The 19295-nt window shown below is 46.9% G+C and overlaps 1 protein-coding gene across 5 annotated transcripts in view; it reads left to right on the forward strand.

The window, feature by feature from the left end:
* The window catches only part of meis2a (Meis homeobox 2a), a 77073-nt gene extending 58451 nt beyond the window's left edge, over window positions 1–18622 (forward strand). For 2 of the 5 annotated variants that reach the window (XM_084012723.1, XM_084012724.1), the window contains exons 10-12: window positions 11106–11164; window positions 12910–13020; window positions 16755–18622. In XM_084012723.1, the coding sequence (XP_083868849.1) occupies window positions 11106–11164; window positions 12910–13020; window positions 16755–17080 (496 nt within the window). In that variant the 3' untranslated portion in view covers window positions 17081–18622. Of the gene's footprint in view, window positions 1–11105; window positions 11165–12909; window positions 13021–13471; window positions 13571–16754 lie in introns of all 5 variants that reach the window. The other 3 variants (XM_084012726.1, XM_084012727.1, XM_084012725.1) reach the window with 3 other exon arrangements.
* The last annotated feature ends 673 nt before the right edge of the window (window positions 18623–19295 follow it).

The raw sequence follows: 19295 nt of genomic DNA on the forward strand, positions 1-19295 counted from the left end.
AGGTTGGTGATAGTGAGAAAGAAAGTGTGGGATGCTGTTTTCATGAACAAGCAGCTTAATGCACGCGGGCAGCCACAGTAAGCCTGCCAGAATCTCCCTGTGCCTGAGGCCATCTGTGAGCAGAATAGCAATTTTATTACTTTGTCATTAAACCAATTTCACAGCAGTATTGTTTGTTAATGAGCAGCCGCAAACGAGCGAAGATGTCACATACTAGAATAGCAGGAAGATTTGTGACCCCAGTTCTCCTCTGTCTCATCCCGCCAACCTGTACCTCATTCTTATTCTTCTGCTCTTTCCGCCATCGCCTTCTTTCTTAACATCCCCACCATCATCCCACCTCTCTCTCTCTCTCTCCCTGCCGTCCTCCCGTCGTGCTCATCCCTCCCTTCATCCCCCCCCCCGTTATACGGGTCCCCGGCCCATAAAAGGGGAAACTGCTGAAAGATAAAATGCAAAGTCTATACAGTCAAGTCTCTGTTTATTAGCTTCCATTTGCCTTTAGAGCTCATTGGGACGAAGGGTTTCTCCGTGGGCTTTCAGGGCATGCAGCTGGAAAGCCCGGGATATTGGCCTGTTATTTAGCTCTAAAGCCCGACATGGGTGCCAGCAGCAAGTGCCAACAGTGGGACTAGAGGTCTGAATGGATGCAGAAGTCCTTTGGGTTGTATGCTAGATGATGTCAGGCATTTTTTTTGTCAAGAGTACCAGGCTCGATCGCTCATTTTTTTTAAAACTTGATTGGTGTTGGAGTGATGCATTTAAAGCAAAATATAAGTTCAAGTCTTGTTTGGAATGGTCCGTTTTCAAAAAGAAAGCCAATGCTTTTCAGCTGCTATGGGGCTATATGTGTCTTTATGGCTAGGCACACTGTTTATGTTTTTGCTCTGGAGGTCAGTTGGCACAGATTTGCGGTCTTTTTATGGTGTATTACTGACAGAGAGGCAGTGTGTGTGTGGGTGGGTGTGTGTGTGAGAGAGAGAGAGATTTAAACTGAGGCCCCAGAGGATCAGACAACCTGACAGAGTAGATTTGGAATAATTAGTTTTATCTGCTGATGGAGATAGCCAGAGGAGCTGTGTGTTAGCTACAGGGTGCTGCTATGTGTATCTATATGGTGATGTGTTCCGGGTTGCTGAACGTTGTGTATGCGTTGGGTTCGTGGCGTATGTGGTTGGAAGGAGGGGGCGAGGGTGTGGGGGGACTTAAAAAGGATAAAGGTGACCAGGTGTAACAGAATGGCCTTGAGGGCGTGTGTGTGTGTGTGTGTGTGTGTGTGTGTGTGTGTGTGTGTGTTGGACAGGAGCTCCTTCTTACTTTGGCTGAGCTTTTTAAACTCTGTGAACCTACAAGGTATTTTCTCTCTGTCCAGGCATGCTCGTTCTCTTACTCTTTCTCTCTTACACACTTCTCTATCTCTATGTTTGGATATGCAGCAAGAGCATGTAAATAAGCTCCCCCCCCCCCTTTAAGACACAATGAGAGTGAGTGTTTTTGGGACATGAAAGGGAGGGAGAGTTATAATGACATCCTTAACAATGCTCCAATGTGTTTCCTTACCTGTTGTGCGTGTGTTTGTTTTCTGAAGCTGTGATTCATGGCCCGGTGCCCCGTGTGGCTTTGAGACGCAGGCCAATAAGCCCATCATGGAAGACCCTATAAATCAATACAGCCCTTTGTTTGTTTAAGCCATCCTCTAGCCCAGTTCAGGCCTGTTATGGATGAGATATCAGTAGAGTTGGTGCCAAGCAGAAAAAATGGGGAGGAGGGAGGGAGTCACGGGGCCTCTCCACAAAAACAATCCAATCTTAATTGGACCATGGCCCAGAATCTTGGAGATATCAAACCCGGTAATTAGCAATTTGGCAGAGGTGAGAAATAAACGTGGCGGTGCAATTTTTACCGCCGCGCTCTCTCCGTGCACGCACAAACACACACACGTGCTTTGATGAAGTTATCAGAGGGAGCTGGAGGAATTAGCCACTATTAGCCAACACTATTACATGCATAACAAGATACAGAGATCCAGAGGAAGAGCTGGATAAAGGAAGGGGGGAGAACAATGAAGAGTACATTACCTTAATCTGGGGTTTCTCTCTTCCCAGCCTTATGAATATTTATTCCTCCCATTATCGACGATGATGTTTCAATTGGGAGACTGGGAGAGGAGGGAGGGAGGTGTCTTTTCCCCAGTGGGGGTTGACGGCGTCTGCCTGTAGACCCCCAAGACATATCTGCTTTATCATCTTCTTGTTATACCGAGACTTTTCCGCAGCTTTCTCTCAGGTATGATTTAAAGAAATAGCAAGTCTCCGAAAATTACCGCTCTGCTCTTTGTTGGAAAGTTGAACTTTTTCTGAAATAATACATCAATCATTATGAAACTCAGCCCTTAGATTATGTTACACTTAACCTACAAAATAAAGCATTTTGGGAAAAGGGGTCGTCTGTAAGGGAGAGAATCACTCGTGACAGTTCACAGGCTTGCATTCGCGGATGCACCGACGAAGATTGTTATATTTGTTTCGGGCTGTCACATATGAAGGAGGCCAGTCAAAGCTGCACACGGTAGGGGGTCGAGCGGATCTGAGAGGCAGAGGGCTCGCTCCAGGCCACCAGGCACATCAGAGTCCCTGTGGTCCGCTCCACAGTGTCACTGCTGCCTCTGCCAGCAGTCCCCTCTACAAACAACAGCTATTTATATCACTCGCCTGCTGCCGGGGCTTTTTAGGCCTAAACTCTGCTTTCAGACGTGTGTGTTAGCGCGCCCGCCGCGTTCACGTGTATGTGTGTCAAAGCGATTATGTGCAATCGAAACTGAAGATTAATTATTCAATAGGGAAGTCGGAGGCAAGCTGACAACGCTTGACCGATGAGTCTCGTGGTCACTTATATGTGCAAACACACTTACTCAGCCACGCTGTGGAACCGTGCTCAGTGGAAACAAGTCACTCACACGCCACAGACGCAATGATGAGACCGTGATGACACCCCAGTGGGAGGGAGAATCCCTTCCCAACACAAAGATAGAGAGAGAGAGAGAGAGACACTCCCCCAGTAGTCTGGCTCTTAAAGACTCCAACGGCACCTAAACACATGCATTGGAGAATCTCAGTCTAGGTTAGGGTGTCAGGTCTTTAATGGTTCAAACTGCTGTGCATTCTCACTGCCCTAAATTCATGCTTAATAGTACAGCAGCGAGAGAGAGAGAGAGAGAGAGAGAGAGAGAGAGAGAGAGCATGTGTATATATGTTGGGCTGGTGTAGTAAAATGGGGGCATCCACCTTGCATAAAATCCCAATGGCTCTGCTTTCTGACTTCTGCTAATGCATTTGAGATTCAGAAGCGTGAGTTAATGTCTGCAAGTGTGTGTGTGTGTGTGTGTGTGCTCAGAATTGTACCCAAGCATGTATGTGTGTTGCGTAAGGAAGTAACTGTTGAAGCCCCTCTTGGCAGGCCCCCTCTTCGTGTCTTTGAGCTGAACCCATTATAGTCTTATAAAGGAGGGAGAAGACGAGACGTTTGATATGAAGCAAAGGAAATAGATTGGCCTTATTTCCTGCCTGGCTGCTGCGGCGCAGACACTTGTGTTGCCTAGACGATGCAGGCAATTGACACTCAATTTTGTTTGAAATATCACGCCTCTATCATGCCATTATCAGCTTCCCCTGGTAATCCACAAAGCCGCCCTGTTTGATATCTGACAATAAGGGGGGAGTCACAGTGTCGCAGAATCTCTCACTCGATTACCAGGCGGGGGGGGGGGTTGAGAATGAAAGGGAGCAGAAGACGATGGAGCAAGAGACAAAGAGAGAGTGAGAGAAGTAGAGATGGAAAGTGCAGGAGGGGAAAAAAAAGTCACACATTTGTATGACGGCAGTTAGAAGTGGATGGAAACGGAGATTATACCTGCCCGCCACAAAGGAGCCCAACAGGCAGGGCATGATGGGGAAAAAGAGAAATCTGGGCAATGAGGGTGGCACACGTGGGTAGGCCGGGTTAATGATAGTGCTTGTTCTTTCTATTCCCCTCCTTCCTCTGTGTGAGTGTGCCAGCCTGCCAGCACATCTCTGCTGTGTTTCCCCGCTGGCCCTGCATGAAAGCAGGAAGCACCCAAAAGTTGAGAAGCTGACTTCCAGCGCTGACGACCTCCGTCACGTGCTAAGAGCTGGAACCTTTGATGGGGCGGCTAATATTGACAAATGATTTCTTCTGCTGCTGGTCCCTCAGCTCCTGGGCATACCTTTTGTGCACCTATGCACGTTAATAAGGTGTTGTCTTAAGGGAGGGAGCCCAAAGTGTAAGAGAAGAGGGGCCCTCGCGAACAAGGGATATGTGGATCAACTTTTTCCCCTTAATCCCCCTGTCTGGTGGTGATATTCAAAAATAACAGCGGTAGTAAAAACATTCCAGGGCAGAGGTGCCAGCCTCAGAGGAAAGGGGAGGTTAATGACGGGAAATATTAGGGGACCGTCTGGGAGCGGGAGAAAGAAAGGGAAAGACGAGATGATTCCACCCTTCCTGCAAACATCACAAAAAAAAAACTGGTAGAGCTAGGGCAGGTTAGCCACGTTGGGTTGCTACAATAAGGTCTCTTTCATACAGGTGTGTTGACGCCTGGGGCAGGCTTGGCCTCGGTCCATTCCATTCACCCTGGCTGATTTGAACAATAACTATCATATCTCTTAAAAGAGAAGGGAGGGCGAAGCGTCAAGAAGGAGATGCCTGAGAGCTGTGTCGGGGCCAAGAAAAACCCCCGCTGCCGTTGTCAGAGCTTGTTGATGTTGTAGGGAGGGGAAAAAACGGGCACGTTTTTTTTTTTTTTTTTTTTTTTTATCCCCTCCTCCTCCTCTTCCATAACCCCCACATTTTTTCTCCTTTCTCTCTCTCCACTTGTGCACTGGATTCGGTGTTTTTGTGCCGTAGGACAGAGTGCGGTGAGGAGACAGAGGAACAAAGTGCTGCTGTGTGGAGCAGCAGCTGCTGCTTGCCGGATCAAAGGGGCAACAAGCGTGGTCTTCCTGGCCCAACGCTGCTCTGGAGGTGTTTGACGGACAGTCAGCAGCTGGGGCCGCACAGCCCGCCATGCAGGGGTCAGGCTGCTGGACTGCAAGGCCCAGGGGTGACATGCCCTCGCTGGACAGGGGGAAGAGGGGAGAAGGTGTTAGATGGGAGGGTAAATAGAGGGAGAGATGTCTATGTTTGGTTCCTTTGTTGTTTGCCTTGCTGCTGGAGTTTTGAGACTTACTTCTGGGACTTTTACTGTATATCTTTATAATTCAACTTGTGTTGGACTGTGAGAGATTCACTCTTTCGTGATGAGCCAGTGAGTCATCATAATGCAAAGGTGCTGGATGGAGCCTGCTTTTGAGGGTGAAATCATCACTGGAATAGCATTGCACTCCACACTGCAGTATTCCACGTCTTTGGTTTGCCGACAGAAAAGCCGAGAAGAGAGAGAGAGAGACAGACAGGGAGCGAGCGAGCATGCCGCAGTGCTATTGATTTATTTTAATTAGCTGCTCGTTAAACCGTGTCAGTTTGCAACACAAATATATAATTCTTTGTCTGATTTTCCACTCGAGTCTTAATGACTCGTACTCCCCTAGGTTTCAGAGAGGAATGACTTCTGCAGCTAGACTGACAGAGCAATACAAATGTTACTCATATTGGACTGGGGGGGGGGGGGGGGGTAGATGCCACAAAAGGGCAATGAGTGGAGTAATAAAAAGGGAAAGAAAAACAGGTCAGTGAAAGTCCATGGAGGAGAGGTGAAACAGTCCCCCTTTGAGAGGCAGACAAAAGAGTGTGGAGGGGGGGGGGGGGGGTATGGAGGCACAGTGGATGAGAGAGAGAGAGAGAGAGAGAGAGAGACAGAGGTAAAACTATGTAAACACAGTGGCTGCCCTAAACGTGGGCCCTCTCTGACGTTCCTTAAAAAACGATCCTGCCTCGCTCCGCTTCACATCTGCACTAAATCAAACAGGGGGCTGAGGTAATGTTCGCCCGGCTTATGTCTCCGGACTCCTGTTTTAACTTAAAGACGGGAAGAAGGGATAGAAAAATGGGGAAACTCTGTCAGAGGGATGATCTTGAGTACCGTTCCCCATTCCTACTATTTGTCCTCCATCCTGGAGGAGCGGAGCCCGTGGAGAAAAAAAAAAAAAACCCTGTTGTCGTAGTTTATGATAAATCCATAGATACTGTAGGTTCAGTCTGGTGGCAAGCTGTGAGCTGATTCAATCAGTGTTGTTGACACTACAGTAGATCAGTGTTGGAGGTTCAGTAGCCCCAGACTGCCCCACTGTCTGACTGGACCATAATTAGTGTTTGCTTATACTAAACACACCCTCCTCATGGGGTTAATTTGCATGCACTTCCTGGTAAAAGGACACTGAGTGTTTCTGTCTGTCTTTCTTTTTTTGGAGGGGTAGGGGGGGGGAATCAAACTGAACCCTTCCTCCTTTGATTCCAGTGAGTTGTGACTCAATCGCTGGGGGTTTGGAATCTTTATTTCTGTCTGAAGCAGAAGTATGGAAGCAATGAGCTCTAATAGGAACCAGAGGACAGTCATGTTTGCGAGCAGTGATCGGGGATCGAGTTCAGCACGTTCTCCTTTCAGATAGTGTTGCATCTAATCCTCCTGCAAAGACAGACAGGGAGGGGGGGGGGGGGACTAGGAGTTTGACTGACAAACGGAAACTTGCCCCCATGTCCCGGGCATATGAGCCCTCGAAATGGGCATTTGCAGGTCAGCCGTGAAGGCAATAAACTGTCAACGACGCAATTTCAAAAGCCGCCTCCTCCATTTGCACACTCGACCGGGCTACGTTTCGGCGCGGTCCCGACGCTGGTTTCTGCCGAGAATCACATGTTTAGTATTTTCTCTTCTTCTCTGCGCTGCCTCACTTTGGCTGCGGCTCAGGTTCTTTCTTTCATCACAAACTCGTCAAACGAGTGACCCTACTCCTGATTGGCTGGTTTCCCCTCCCTGATCTCCGCAGCAATTGGCCAGCCAAGCAGCAAGACTCTCTCCCTCTCTCTCTCACTCTCTCCCTCTCTCTGTTGGCTGTGCTCCAGGGTAGGGTGGTTTGGCATGACGGTTTCTCAGTGAAGGAATGCTGACAACAGGAGCGAGTTACCAGGTGTGGCTGCAAGTCAGTTAACCAGAAACGAGGCCTTTCTGACAGATTGAGACGAGGAAGCGAGACAAAAACAAAATTTTAAACAAATGCATAAATGCACGCACTGTGATTTCATCTTCAGACTATCAGTAACCTTCCATAGCATTTGCCAACTTTCTTTTATGATGATGATGCATTAACAGGTTGTAAATTGGGACTCGGGACTTCATAAAATAGAGGCACACGGCATGTTTTAGGATTACGCAACTTCCTTAAGTTGCTTCTTGAGTCTCTGGCCACCTCTTTACGCTTAATCCCTCCACCCACACACACACACACACACACTGGGTATAGCATAACATTGTATGCTAGCCAGGGTATTTAACACCTAAGCAGACACTCTCTGAAGAGTGCCCACCCCCCGTGTGTGTGAGCAGATATTAGTAAGCAGGGATGCCGTGTTGATCCAGTCTAGCGGAGACCCCGTGTCAAGTGGACTCCCGCTGCCCTGGCTCCATCATTCATATCTGCCTGTTGTTTTCTTCGGCGACCTGCGTGGCCGCTTCACCCGGGGCACCAGTAAACTTAGCACTCTCTATACGGAGCCGGGCTGTCGCTCTTCCAGTGGACGTGTATACGCGTCCGCACGTATCCAGGCGTTTGTACACGGCGTTTCGGGGGTATGTCGGTGAGAAGTGCTACTGTAAGCCAATTGGCGGCAGCATGTGAAGAATGCGCCGACGCACATGCTGACTGACGTGTGCGTCCATTTTCACAAGCACGCTCCAACGCATTCTTAGCGCCCGTACGAGTAGTTTTTGATATGTGTCGATGACTTATTGGCTCAAAGAGACCATTTCGCCCACATTAAACAGCAGTGGAGCGCCGCCCCCGCCAGCCTGCTTTCTCCCGGGGTAATGTACACATTCTGAGCTGTATCCTAAGGAATGACCTCCACACGACCCCCTAACCTTGCCTTTAATTATTTGTTTGAAGACAGCATGGAGTTCCCATGCTGAGAGGTGCTGTGTGTGCATGTGTGTGTGTTGGCGTTTCTGTGCTCTAACATTGAGCAGAGGCAGGCCATAATAAGCTAGACCACCAGATGTAGATAATAAAACACGGGCTTTGGGTTGGAGGTTTTTTTAGCGAGTGTCCCCTGTGAGCCTCCTGTGTTCTGGTTAGTCTACAGACACACTGGCGGTGGTTGTGGTCATGTCCACGGTGTCGATGTGTAGATTTACAGCGCGCACACGCAGGTTTTAGCGAGTGGTTGGGAATTGTGAGTCCCTGTGGTCAACCTCTGCTTCTCTCTCAGGGACTCGGGGTCCCTCGGATCCATCCATCTATCCGTCCATCCCGGTTTGGCCGGCCTTCATCTCTGGAGGATTCCTGGTCGTGTTGTTCTAAGCACACACCATTAGCAGCTCACGGGTCGAGGGAAAACAGTGTTATCAGGCCTGGCTCTGATAATCTCAATTGGCTTTACTCAGACTGATAAAAGGTGCTCTCAGGCCACGAGAGGGGCCCTTGGTCACACCCCACTCCCTTCAGTGTACTGCATCGCCTCCCAGTTACTGTGGCAACTTATTTAGTGTGCAAAAACAGAGCCATTGTGTGTGTGTGTGTGTGTGTGTGTGTGTGTGTGTGTGTGTGTGTGTGTGTGTGTGTGTGTGTGTGTGTGTGTGTGTGTGTGTGTGTGTGTGTGTGTGTGTGTGTGTGTGTGTGTGTGTTGTGTGTGTGTGTGTGTGTGTGTGTGTGTGAGAGAGAGAGCATGTGATATGATGGTGGTTGGCCAACAGGGAATGTTGACGAGAAGCAGAAAGCAACTCGGAGGGGAAATATTTGAATATCCACATGTTAGCGTACACGGCAGTGAGCTGTTTTTATAATTAAAAAATACTCTTTCAATGATAGCTACGCATATTCCTGTCTACTTTATGTCATACGTTTCCAGAAAGAAGTAGGAAATATATACGAGGAAGCTGTTTTTTTAAATGAACACGTAGACTTTAAACGTCACTTTGATCCGACAGCATATTTTTCCTCTGCAGCCGCTGGAAACAGTTTAGCAAATTTAGCACCCGGGAAGAACATTCCTAATATTACGTGTTTATGGTTATGTCCCAGGATAGGTAAGAATGCACATGGTTGTGATTTTGAGCCCCTCGGTGCGTTCAGGACGGGAGAACGCAGGACATATATATCAGCGGGCCTTTCACTCTGAGCCTAAAGAAGAGAGTGAGATACAAGGAATGTCTTACTGTTTACTTGCTCAGCTGGTTTTGATGCTGGAAGTGTCTTCCTCTCTTAAGCACTGCAGGCAGACTTGACAGCATAGCTATCTAAGAATGCTTTGTCCTCTTTGTTCTATCAAAAACTACTTTCACAGTTAATAAACCTTAATCCTCATTCCTTCCTTAAATCACAAGTCATGCATTACAATCATGTAATTTCCAATCCGGCTCTCATTGGCGCATCCCACATCCCTTCCTCCACTTTAGCTCCCTCGCTCTCCCTCCCGTATGGACGCGTTTCATCTTTTTTCCCTCTCGGGGGCCCGTGGCACCCCTGCGTACCTGCACTCTGGATGCCCCCTGGCAAATGAGCGCCGCGTCTCTCTTTTTTTTCCCAACCGTGCATTTTGTACGTTTAACCATGTCACTTTGAGCCGGGCAGATTACAGGCGTTTAAGTTCATTGGAGAAGGTAAGGGCAGGTATCAGGGCTTCATGGGGGATTAGGGGCCCAAATTGGTTCCAGCTCTCCCTTCCTTCTAATGACCAGTTCTTTACCGTACTGATGGTGCCGTGGCCCGTACGTTAGAGGAGGGCGGTGGCCTGTGGGGCTCTCTCTCGCTCTCTCTCCTTTGCTTTTTTGGAACCGGCAAAGGACTCCATGCTGGACAGCTCCGACGTGATTTGAAACCCCTCTTTAATATCAACCACATGTCGGTACCTGCAGCGCCGCGTCCACGCTGCGTTTCCAGCATGCGGAAGGTGGATGAGACAAAGACGGAGGGGCACAGATCCCACTTTAAAGGAGAGGAAGAGAGGAAGGTGGAGATCTTGCTCAGCCTGACTGGCCAGCTTGTGTTTGACACGGACCACGGCATCTCCATACCAAGTTAAGAAAGGTTGCCCCTGGCTGGCAGTCACCTCCAGATGACCTCCGGCTCCACGCTGGAAAAGCCACAGGAGCAAGGCCGGCTGGGGAGGCTTTGTGGAGCTGCACTTATTCGCTGCTGTGGTGGTGATAAAACTTCAGACAGCCTAATTGATGGGCTCGCTGACATAACAATACCTTGTGAAAGCACGGAGTGGCCCATGCCTGGTCCTCATTTCTAGACAGCTGGAAGGGGAGCAGAACCCCCTACAATGCAGCCAGAGTGGGGGTCCCATAGAGGGGAAGGGTGGAGGTGGGGGTGGAGTGGTGGGGAGTAATGAAAGGAACCATTTGTATCCTGCAGTGTGCTAACTTTAAGCTTACTTTGAATTCCAATGGGTGATCACACCCCAGGAATAACGTTGTTTTGGAGAAGGAAGACTGTACACTATATATAAAGTTACCGTGTGCAACTGGCTGCAGGAACGACGGCGAGAGAGGGATGTGCCACAGTGAGGGTTCTTCTGTGCCCGAGCTGCACTTAATACTTGAGGAATGTCTCCCCGGTGCCTATAGCAACCGAACGTAATCAAAAGCTTTATTAAAAGAGGGGGGAATAGATCATAAGGAACATTAAAAGTATCCCTCGCTGGGTTCCCAAGTCAGCGCACAATTGCCCTTTTGTTTGTTGCTGTTTTGTTGTGAGCGCTTCTCTCAAGGACTCGGTGGCTAATGTCGCCATTAAGTCATGCAAAACTGTTTTGTCTTTGTGGTGGCCTGTGATGAATCTCTCTGTGCGTGAATGCGGGGTTGATTTAACGTTTGTTTTTCTCCTCTGTTTTTTTTCCCCTTCTCCCCCCCCCCTTCTCTCTGCCAGGTTCATTAACGCCAGGAGAAGAATAGTACAGCCCATGATTGACCAGTCAAATCGAGCAGGTAAAGAAAATTCAAAGCAGCCCAAGCCAACGTGCGGCAGCAGTAGTGCTGCTTCTCTCTCTCCTTCTTCCCCTAGCATGATGACACCCTTTCCAAATCCTTTACTGGCATGCACATTATGCCTGGAGCCCAGATTTTTAAGGGGCACCCTACATCTCCTACCACCCCCCCGCCCTGTCTACTCCCTCCTCCTCTCCTCCCCTCCCTTCATCCCCTTTCCATTTTCTGTATGAGATACTTTCCGTAGCGGTGCGGGCCGTTTGCTGATTGACTCTAATTGGAGATTTCCCAGTCTAAGTGGAAAGAGAGGTATATTAGCACTCTCTCTGTGAATTACTAATTGGACACAAGAGGAGTGCCAGAAATGCTAGCAGCAATTTATGACTTATCCCCTCTTATAGGCTGTTTTGTTTTTATTTTTTTCATTTTTTTTTTTTACAGTGCGGTAGATTCCCTTCACTTTTTCTGCTGCGTTTTTATTTTATTCCCTAAAGAATCATTGTTCTGAATTTTGATATTAAGTAGACATCCAGCACATTTCAAATGTCAAGACCGCTACAGAGCTACTTAGTCCAATTTTTGCTTTAACAGTTTCACTTAATGTATTTTCAGTCATGAAAACTGCCCTTAGGAGGAGGGAGAATGAGTTTTATACGATGCCTTGATCAAATCAGTCTGATGTTGTGATTTAACGCGGGGAGAGATTTTCATTTCCTTCGAAACAGATTATGGAAAGCTTCATATTGTTAATTGATAACACATTTATTTTCCGTAGCTATTGTGGTCAGATTACAACAACAACAACAAAATCACCAACCGGGTGGTAAACACGCCACTCTGTGATCTCATGGAATGATTCAGTCACCCTAAGCTTCATTGACTTTGGCATTACCAAAAAGAAGCCAAGTAATTTGTCTCAGCGAGGGAAAAGCTGTTTTTGTTGATTAGCAAGCTCCCCGTCTTAAAAAAAAAAAAGTCCCCACACACCGGGGTGGAGATTGTTCAAAAACCAACATGAGCCGCGATTAAAGATGAGATGCACTATCAAACGTGGGTGACTCGTTCCATAGTTATATAATCATAGCCGCTCTTGTGTGGAATATTTGTTTCGCTGCTAACCGACGTTTGCCAATCAACAATACGCTACAAAAACAGCGTGACTAACGGCTCCCCCTAATCTTTCCGAATTACAGATTATCCAAGATAATACTGTTATAGCACCGGAATACACTGTTTTTCTACCGGCTCCAAAGAGCGTTAGTTCATTAGGGCTAATAGCAGGCAAATACAAACGCCTAAATGCACATAATCAAGGTGAATGGTTGAGAATATTCAATAATGTTCACTTGTAATTATATGTTATGTTTAGGAGTAGATGACTACTGGTGAACTGCCCTATGGCAGACATTCTTCCCCTCATCCTGTCAAACTGCATGCTTTCTTCTTAGAGAACAATCTCCTGTGAGTTTTGAATGACACTGGTGTGTGTGTGTGTGTGTGTGTGTGTGTGTGAGTGCATGTGTGTGTGCGTGCTTGCATGCATGGGGACCTACTGTATGCGTGTTTGCATGCCACGCGTCAATCAGTGCGGTCCACAAACATGAGCACAATGTCTTTCAGTATGTTTGGGCTGGAGCTGGGACAATTGCTGATTGTCTGGTGTGTTTTCTCTTCTTCTCCCTCCTCCTCCTCCTCCCTCCCCCCCCCTCCTCCCTTTTTCATGTCCACGTTTTGACTACAATCAGGTTTTCTTCTTGATCCTTCAGTGAGCCAAGGAGCAGCATACAGTCCCGAGGGCCAGCCAATGGGCAGCTTCGTGCTGGATGGTCAGCAACACATGGGGATCCGACCAGCCGGTGAGTGCGTCCACCTCCGTTCGCCCGCCACGCCTTTCCTCGCCAGACACCGGTTTCCTCGCCAGACACCGGTTTCCTCGCCGCGTTGTCGCACAGCCGATCAACACTGATCCTCTTGTCTGTAGCATGAGATTAAGGAGCAGGACCCCGAGTCAGTTAACCTAATACTAACAAGTGCAACACAACCACGATAACACTTCTCTTTGAATGTCCGCCTCGCTAAACTATCTGTTGCCTGTTGTTGTTTCTCTCTAATCAAACACATCTGGGGAAAATCCCGATTGATCATAACAAAGGGGTTTGTGGGATGATCTTTGGCTTCCTCCTCCGTAATAATTTTCCATCTTAACGCTAACCGACCTCATCCTCTTTATCAAGCTGTTCTCCTCTGACCTCTCTGTGATTCAAACTCCTGCTGACCCTTCTTCTGGCATTTCTCTCCTCTTTCTAGGGCCTATGAGTGGAATGGGGATGAATATGGGCATGGATGGGCAATGGCACTACATGTAACCTCCATCTTGTAAAGCAAAACGCAAAGAAAAAGGGGGAAGTAAGTACTGGGCTCTTTTCCTTGTTTTTATTTTCACACTATGGGGCTGGGTGTCTTTTTTTTTCCCACCCACAATTCCCTTTAATTTCACCAGCAATACCCCTTCCTACCCCGGCCATAATTTTGCAGCAAGCCTCCCCCCTCTACTCCCTAGCATCAACAACTAGGAGCCAGGATGCATGGGTGTTTTAGCAAGATGCTTTAAGGGGTAGCCAAGGATGAAATAAAGACCTGGGGTGGGGGGGAGGGGGGGGTCCTGGGACAGAGAGGACCCGTCGACTTGTGGCGCCAGACAACAGGAACAACAACAAGGAGAAGGAGGGGAAGAAACAACCTGGCATGGCGTGCGCAAAATTTATTTATCACAACAGCGCCATCGCTCTCCCCATCCCGGACAGCCAATGCAAATGTTGGACATTTAGGGAAAAAATAACATCTCCTGGGGAAGGGGCTGACGGGGAGAAATTAAGCAGGCTCCAGTGAAGCGATAAAGAAGGAGAAGTGAAACTGTCCTCCGAGTGACATAAATCTGTCTGGGGAAGGATTGATGCCCAAATTATCTTATATGCAAAGACGGGAACACCGCAGTACATTACGGTCCCTGAGCGAGATATACGGGCCGCGGGTGACATGGCCGATCCTTCACTGGGGGTTTGGTTTGAGCTGTGTAAAGGGAGGAATGAGTGTGTGTGTTTTGATTATTTTTTACTGGAGGGAGACGATTTAAGGGGGGGAGGCAGGGGGGGACTAGCCTGACCTGAGACTCGCAGACAAGAGCAGGGAGACATTGAGATAAATTTATAAGGTTGTAGACACAAGCATGGCTGAATCTAAAAGGAGGGGATCTCTTTCACACATACAGATACAGTCTCTCTCTCTCACACACACACACACACACACACACACACACACACACACACACACACACACACACACACACACAATCCCTATACAGCTAAATGGCGGCAGTCTGATTAAGCTGGTCATTCCACCTCCTGCTAGTGCCACACTGCTGACATTTGAAAAATCAAGACATATCACATCCCAAAGGCAGCAGGGCAGAAGAGATTTTATTTTAACACCTAAACTCCCTTGCCCAATGAGGCACAATATAATAACACTTACCTTGATTAAAAGAACCCTTTATATGTAAATGGAGACTGGATTTTCCAAAGGGTCACAGCGGCAATTCTGCCGACAGAGATCATTTCACCCCTCTAGTCCTCTCTCTCTCCCTCTCTCTCCCTCTTTCCCTCTGTCTCTCGATCACTTTCTCTCATCCCCTCCTGTCTTTGCTAATGGCAGCAGGACGGGGGGGGGGGGGGGGGGGGAAGGAAAAAATCAGGAAGCAATGTTCCCTAAAACAGCCACACAGAGACAACATTTGCTCAGGTTGGCTAATTCTTAATATAGGGCTATATAATTTTGAGACTATTTAATTACGTAACATACTTTATGCTTCATGACCAATTACATTAATAGCTTAATATAGAGGAATATTATCCTCTCCTGATTTGATTACACAGCCACACAATATGGTATATTTGGTACTTAATTATGGCCGGCCATTGAGCAGGACCGCTGTGCCATAACAGAAGTGCACAGCCAGCCAGGGAGCCAGGCATGCAGAGATGGAGATGGAGAGGGGGAGAGAGAGAGGCCCAGTCTGTCCTCAGTTATTGTCTTCAGATGGTTTTACCACTCTTGTTAATAAAGGAGGGGGGGGGGGGGGGGTTTCAGATCTACTTAACAGAATGACTGCAGCTTACAAGACTGGAGATTACCAGCTTACAGTGTCAAAAACATCTGCTGGGCCTTTTAACAGGAGCTGCTCTAGGTTATATGGAGGTGAGGGCACCCATCATACCCCAACACCCCGCTTGATTTATTTATTTTATGACCCCGGTAGTGAGGTTTTAAGAGACCTGCTCCGACAAACATGTGCATTTCAAATGAACTGACATGGACAAGGGAGTATTATAAAACGGCACAGCTTTCAACCAATGAGACTGGTCATTAATCTTGGCCTTTGCTGTCCCCTTTCTTTTTTTTTTCTTCTTCCTTCCCTCCTTTCTGTCCTCCGCCTCTTCCCCTCACCGGGGCCCTCCAGTGTAATTTCTTAATTGCAGTGTACTAAGGTGGAGGAATGCAGAGAGTGAGCATGCCTAGTGACCTTGCAGCGACCTCTCCCCTCCTATTACAGCTTCTAATCCCCCAGGGGTTCACATTCCAAAGCAGGTCGGCCCAGACCCAATCCCAGACCCAGGCCCCCTGGCTCCAGCGGGACCCCCTGCTCTCACTCGCCTCTCCCCAAGGTCCAGGCCTTTAGACCAGCCATGTTCCCATACTCCAGTCCCAGGCTCCAGGAGCAAACACCCCCCACACACATCTTTCTTTATTCTTTCTGATTTCAACAAACGGCCGTGTGAAAAGCCAAACAGTGGCACTGCTGAGCCGGCTCTGTGTCCCGGGTCCTGTCACAGTATGAGAGATGCCAGCATGCTGTGGTCTCCACACATATGAAGTGGAGTCCGTCTTAAGGGACGTCAATATACCCCACCTGCTTTTTCTTTCTCTTCTCTTTTAACTTCCTGCCCTTTATCTCTGCGCCTCCTTTTCTACTAGAATCCACGCATTTGAGAGCAGTGCTATGTTTTTTAAAATGCTTACATTAAAGGGTGGAGTTGAGCCTTTACAGCTAACGGGAGACCTAAATTATTTAATAACTTCTTTAAGGCGTTGTAAATCAAATATGTTCAGAGCGGCTCGTCCCCCCGGAGAGGATGCCTGTTCGGTTTGTCACTTAAGTCAGCTGGGGAATTGGCTGTTCCACTTGTAAAAGTATTAGCACTTCTCCACGTCAATACGGCTGCTTGGTTTTCCTCACATCCTCGAGGACTGCAGTGTCTGTGGATGACTGAGGATCATTTTCCAACCTGAGACCCGACCACAACGCTATTGGGCATTGTAAACCACTCACCATAGCCGAGAATAGCTCGGTGCAATAATGCCTCTCTTTACTTGCCGGGGCTAAAAGCACTGTAGTCACCGACGCGGTGTCATAAAACCCGCGGAGCCCTTTTGTTGTAGAAGTTGTGTTTGAATTGAATTTAGGCCCGTTAATGGAGAAGAGAGAGAAAATGAGATGTCTAACTGTCTGTCTGTCTGTCTGTCCGTCCCTCAGGTCTGCCAGGCATACCAGGGGAGTACGTACCTCAGAGCGGTCCTATGGGCATGAGCATGGCTCCACCTACTTACACCAACCCTCATCAGATGACCTCTCACCCCTCCCAGCTCCGACACGGACCCCCTCTCCACGCGTACCTGCCCGACCACCCCCACGCCCATCACCCTCATCATCATCATCACCACCACCCCCACCACGCCATGCTGATGCATGGAGGACCCTCGTCGCACCCAGGAATGGCCATGTCTGCACAGAGACCCCCTTTGCTCACTCCCATTGACCCCAGTACTGGAGGACAAGGCCTGGACGTCCATGCCCAATAGTATAAGGGAACTTTGCTACCATGACAACAGCAGCTACTACAAGAAAACAGTTCAAAAAAAGAAAAAAGAAAGCAGCAGCCCACAATAAATCCTATTTTGAGACTATTTTTAAGAATAAAAGCGAACCCTTTTGACCAGAATTTGACACTAAAGAAACAGAATTCCAGATGAGCTGTGATGATTCTTCTTTTTTTTTTTTTTTTTTTTTTTTTTTTTTTTTAGACTTGTCAATTTTGTTACTTTCATCCAAATGGAGGACCAAGCTGACAAGAACACTTTGTAAAGTCTTGGGCTTTTGGTAAAGATCAACAGAGGATGTTTTGACGTACACGTGTGCAAAGAACGGACAGATGCACACACACACTCAAAAACACACACTTTTTTTCGCACACTCACTCACACTCCATCATAAACATGTTCAGTACACTTTCATGTGACGCGCTCAAACGCTTTCTAAAATAAAATCACTCTGGAAGATTTAAAAAAGAAACAACAGAAGGACTCCAAGAGTTATAACTACTGTAGTATAAAAAGTATAGATAAATAAGTTAAAACTTGTGCATTTTTCGTTGATCACATGGTTTATGTTTCCTGAGCTAGTTTTAGAATTAAAGGTTAACCTTTTCTCTCTCACACTGTGTGTGCTCCTTCCTGGAGGAGAAACTGTCTCGCAGCACAGCACTATAAAAGAAAAAGAAAAAACACAAGAAGATGGAACATCTCAAACCATAGAGGGCAATCAGGTCCTGTCCCCCATAAGAACAGGGCATGATGGGAAAAGGCTGCTAAATGACACCGGATCTCTCCAGAAGATTCAGTTTGAACATTTGTCATGCCCCTCTCTTTTTTTTTTTTTTTTTTTGGTTCATGAATGAATGTTGCCCTGTAGGTTTTAAAGGAGAAAAAAAAAGTTCTTTGTTTGAATTGCCCAAGCACTGGATTGTGTTGGTTTTATACATTTTTATTTTAATATTATTTTTTTTTTGTACCCTGGACTCTAATTGGTAAGAGCCTATTGAAGGAAGCTTAATAGTGGAAAAGCAACATCCTACGGCGCCTCTTCCTCTGCAGATCAACCTTCTTGCCATAAGGACAATACTGACACAACGTTGATTCTGCGGCACTGGAGAAGCATTTGATGGTTGATGCACCAAAAAACCTAAAACGAAAAAAAAGGAAAAAAAAAAAAAAACTTAAATTATGAACTCAATGCTTTTTTGGGGGTGGGGTGGGGAAAAAAAGCTGAGAGAATATTGTAACAAACTTCGTACAGAGTTCAGTCTATTAATTGTTTCATGTTAGATATTCTATGTGTTTACCTCAATTGAAAAAGAATGTTTTTGCTAGTTTCAGATCTGCTGTGGCATTGATATTGTATGTCCATGAATTCCTTCCTTTTTCAGCACGTGTTCCTCACTAGATGATAAGATGCCGTCTCCCTTAAGCTTTGTCAAAAATACATTAAATACTTGTATGAGGACTGTGACGTAATGTTTAAAAGGTGTTCAGTCACAAATGCTGTAATAAATATTTCATTTTTGATTTTTGTTAGATTTTTGCGTGATTAACTGTGTTATGAACAGATGGTTATCCACATTTCCATTCTAATAGTAATAAGATAAACTGGTTTATTGTTATCAATATTAGTCAGAAAATGTGTTCTGGGTGTGTTTAGTTATCAAATGTCCTCATATAACGACAGTAACAAATTACAGGTGAAATATAAGTTGCCATGGCAATTTATTTATTTATTCTTAATGATAAATAACATTACGATGCAAATGAAGGATGCAAATTACAAAGCAAATTCACCAACTTCACGTCTACGTTTTGGACCAAAAGATAAACTGTCAGCAGCGACGTGCAAATCCAAAAAACATGAGGGACTAAAAAGGCAGAATAAACTTAAATAAATCACCTTTTCTGAAGAGCATTCATTCCCATTTTGTTAATTGCAAATGAATTAAATGTAAATAATATTTGAGATGTTATTACTTATGTCAAGAGAGGTTTGAGTTTGAAAAGAAGTTCATTTAGTTCAGATGGATTCACCCTTCACTCTCTCCCTGGCGTTCAGACAATAGAGCAGGAATTGTCCCCGGTGTAATTGCTCCTGCAGTGAGAACCGTGGCTGGCTTCTTTTTCCTTTTTTTTTGCCGTTTTGCAGCGCCGCCTGTCGGCTGAATGTGGCATCGCCGCGCCCAGGAGTACACAG

This window comes from Eutrigla gurnardus (genome assembly GCF_963514095.1).
Source record: "Eutrigla gurnardus genome assembly, chromosome: 7".
Taxonomy (NCBI): domain Eukaryota; kingdom Metazoa; phylum Chordata; class Actinopteri; order Perciformes; family Triglidae; genus Eutrigla; species Eutrigla gurnardus.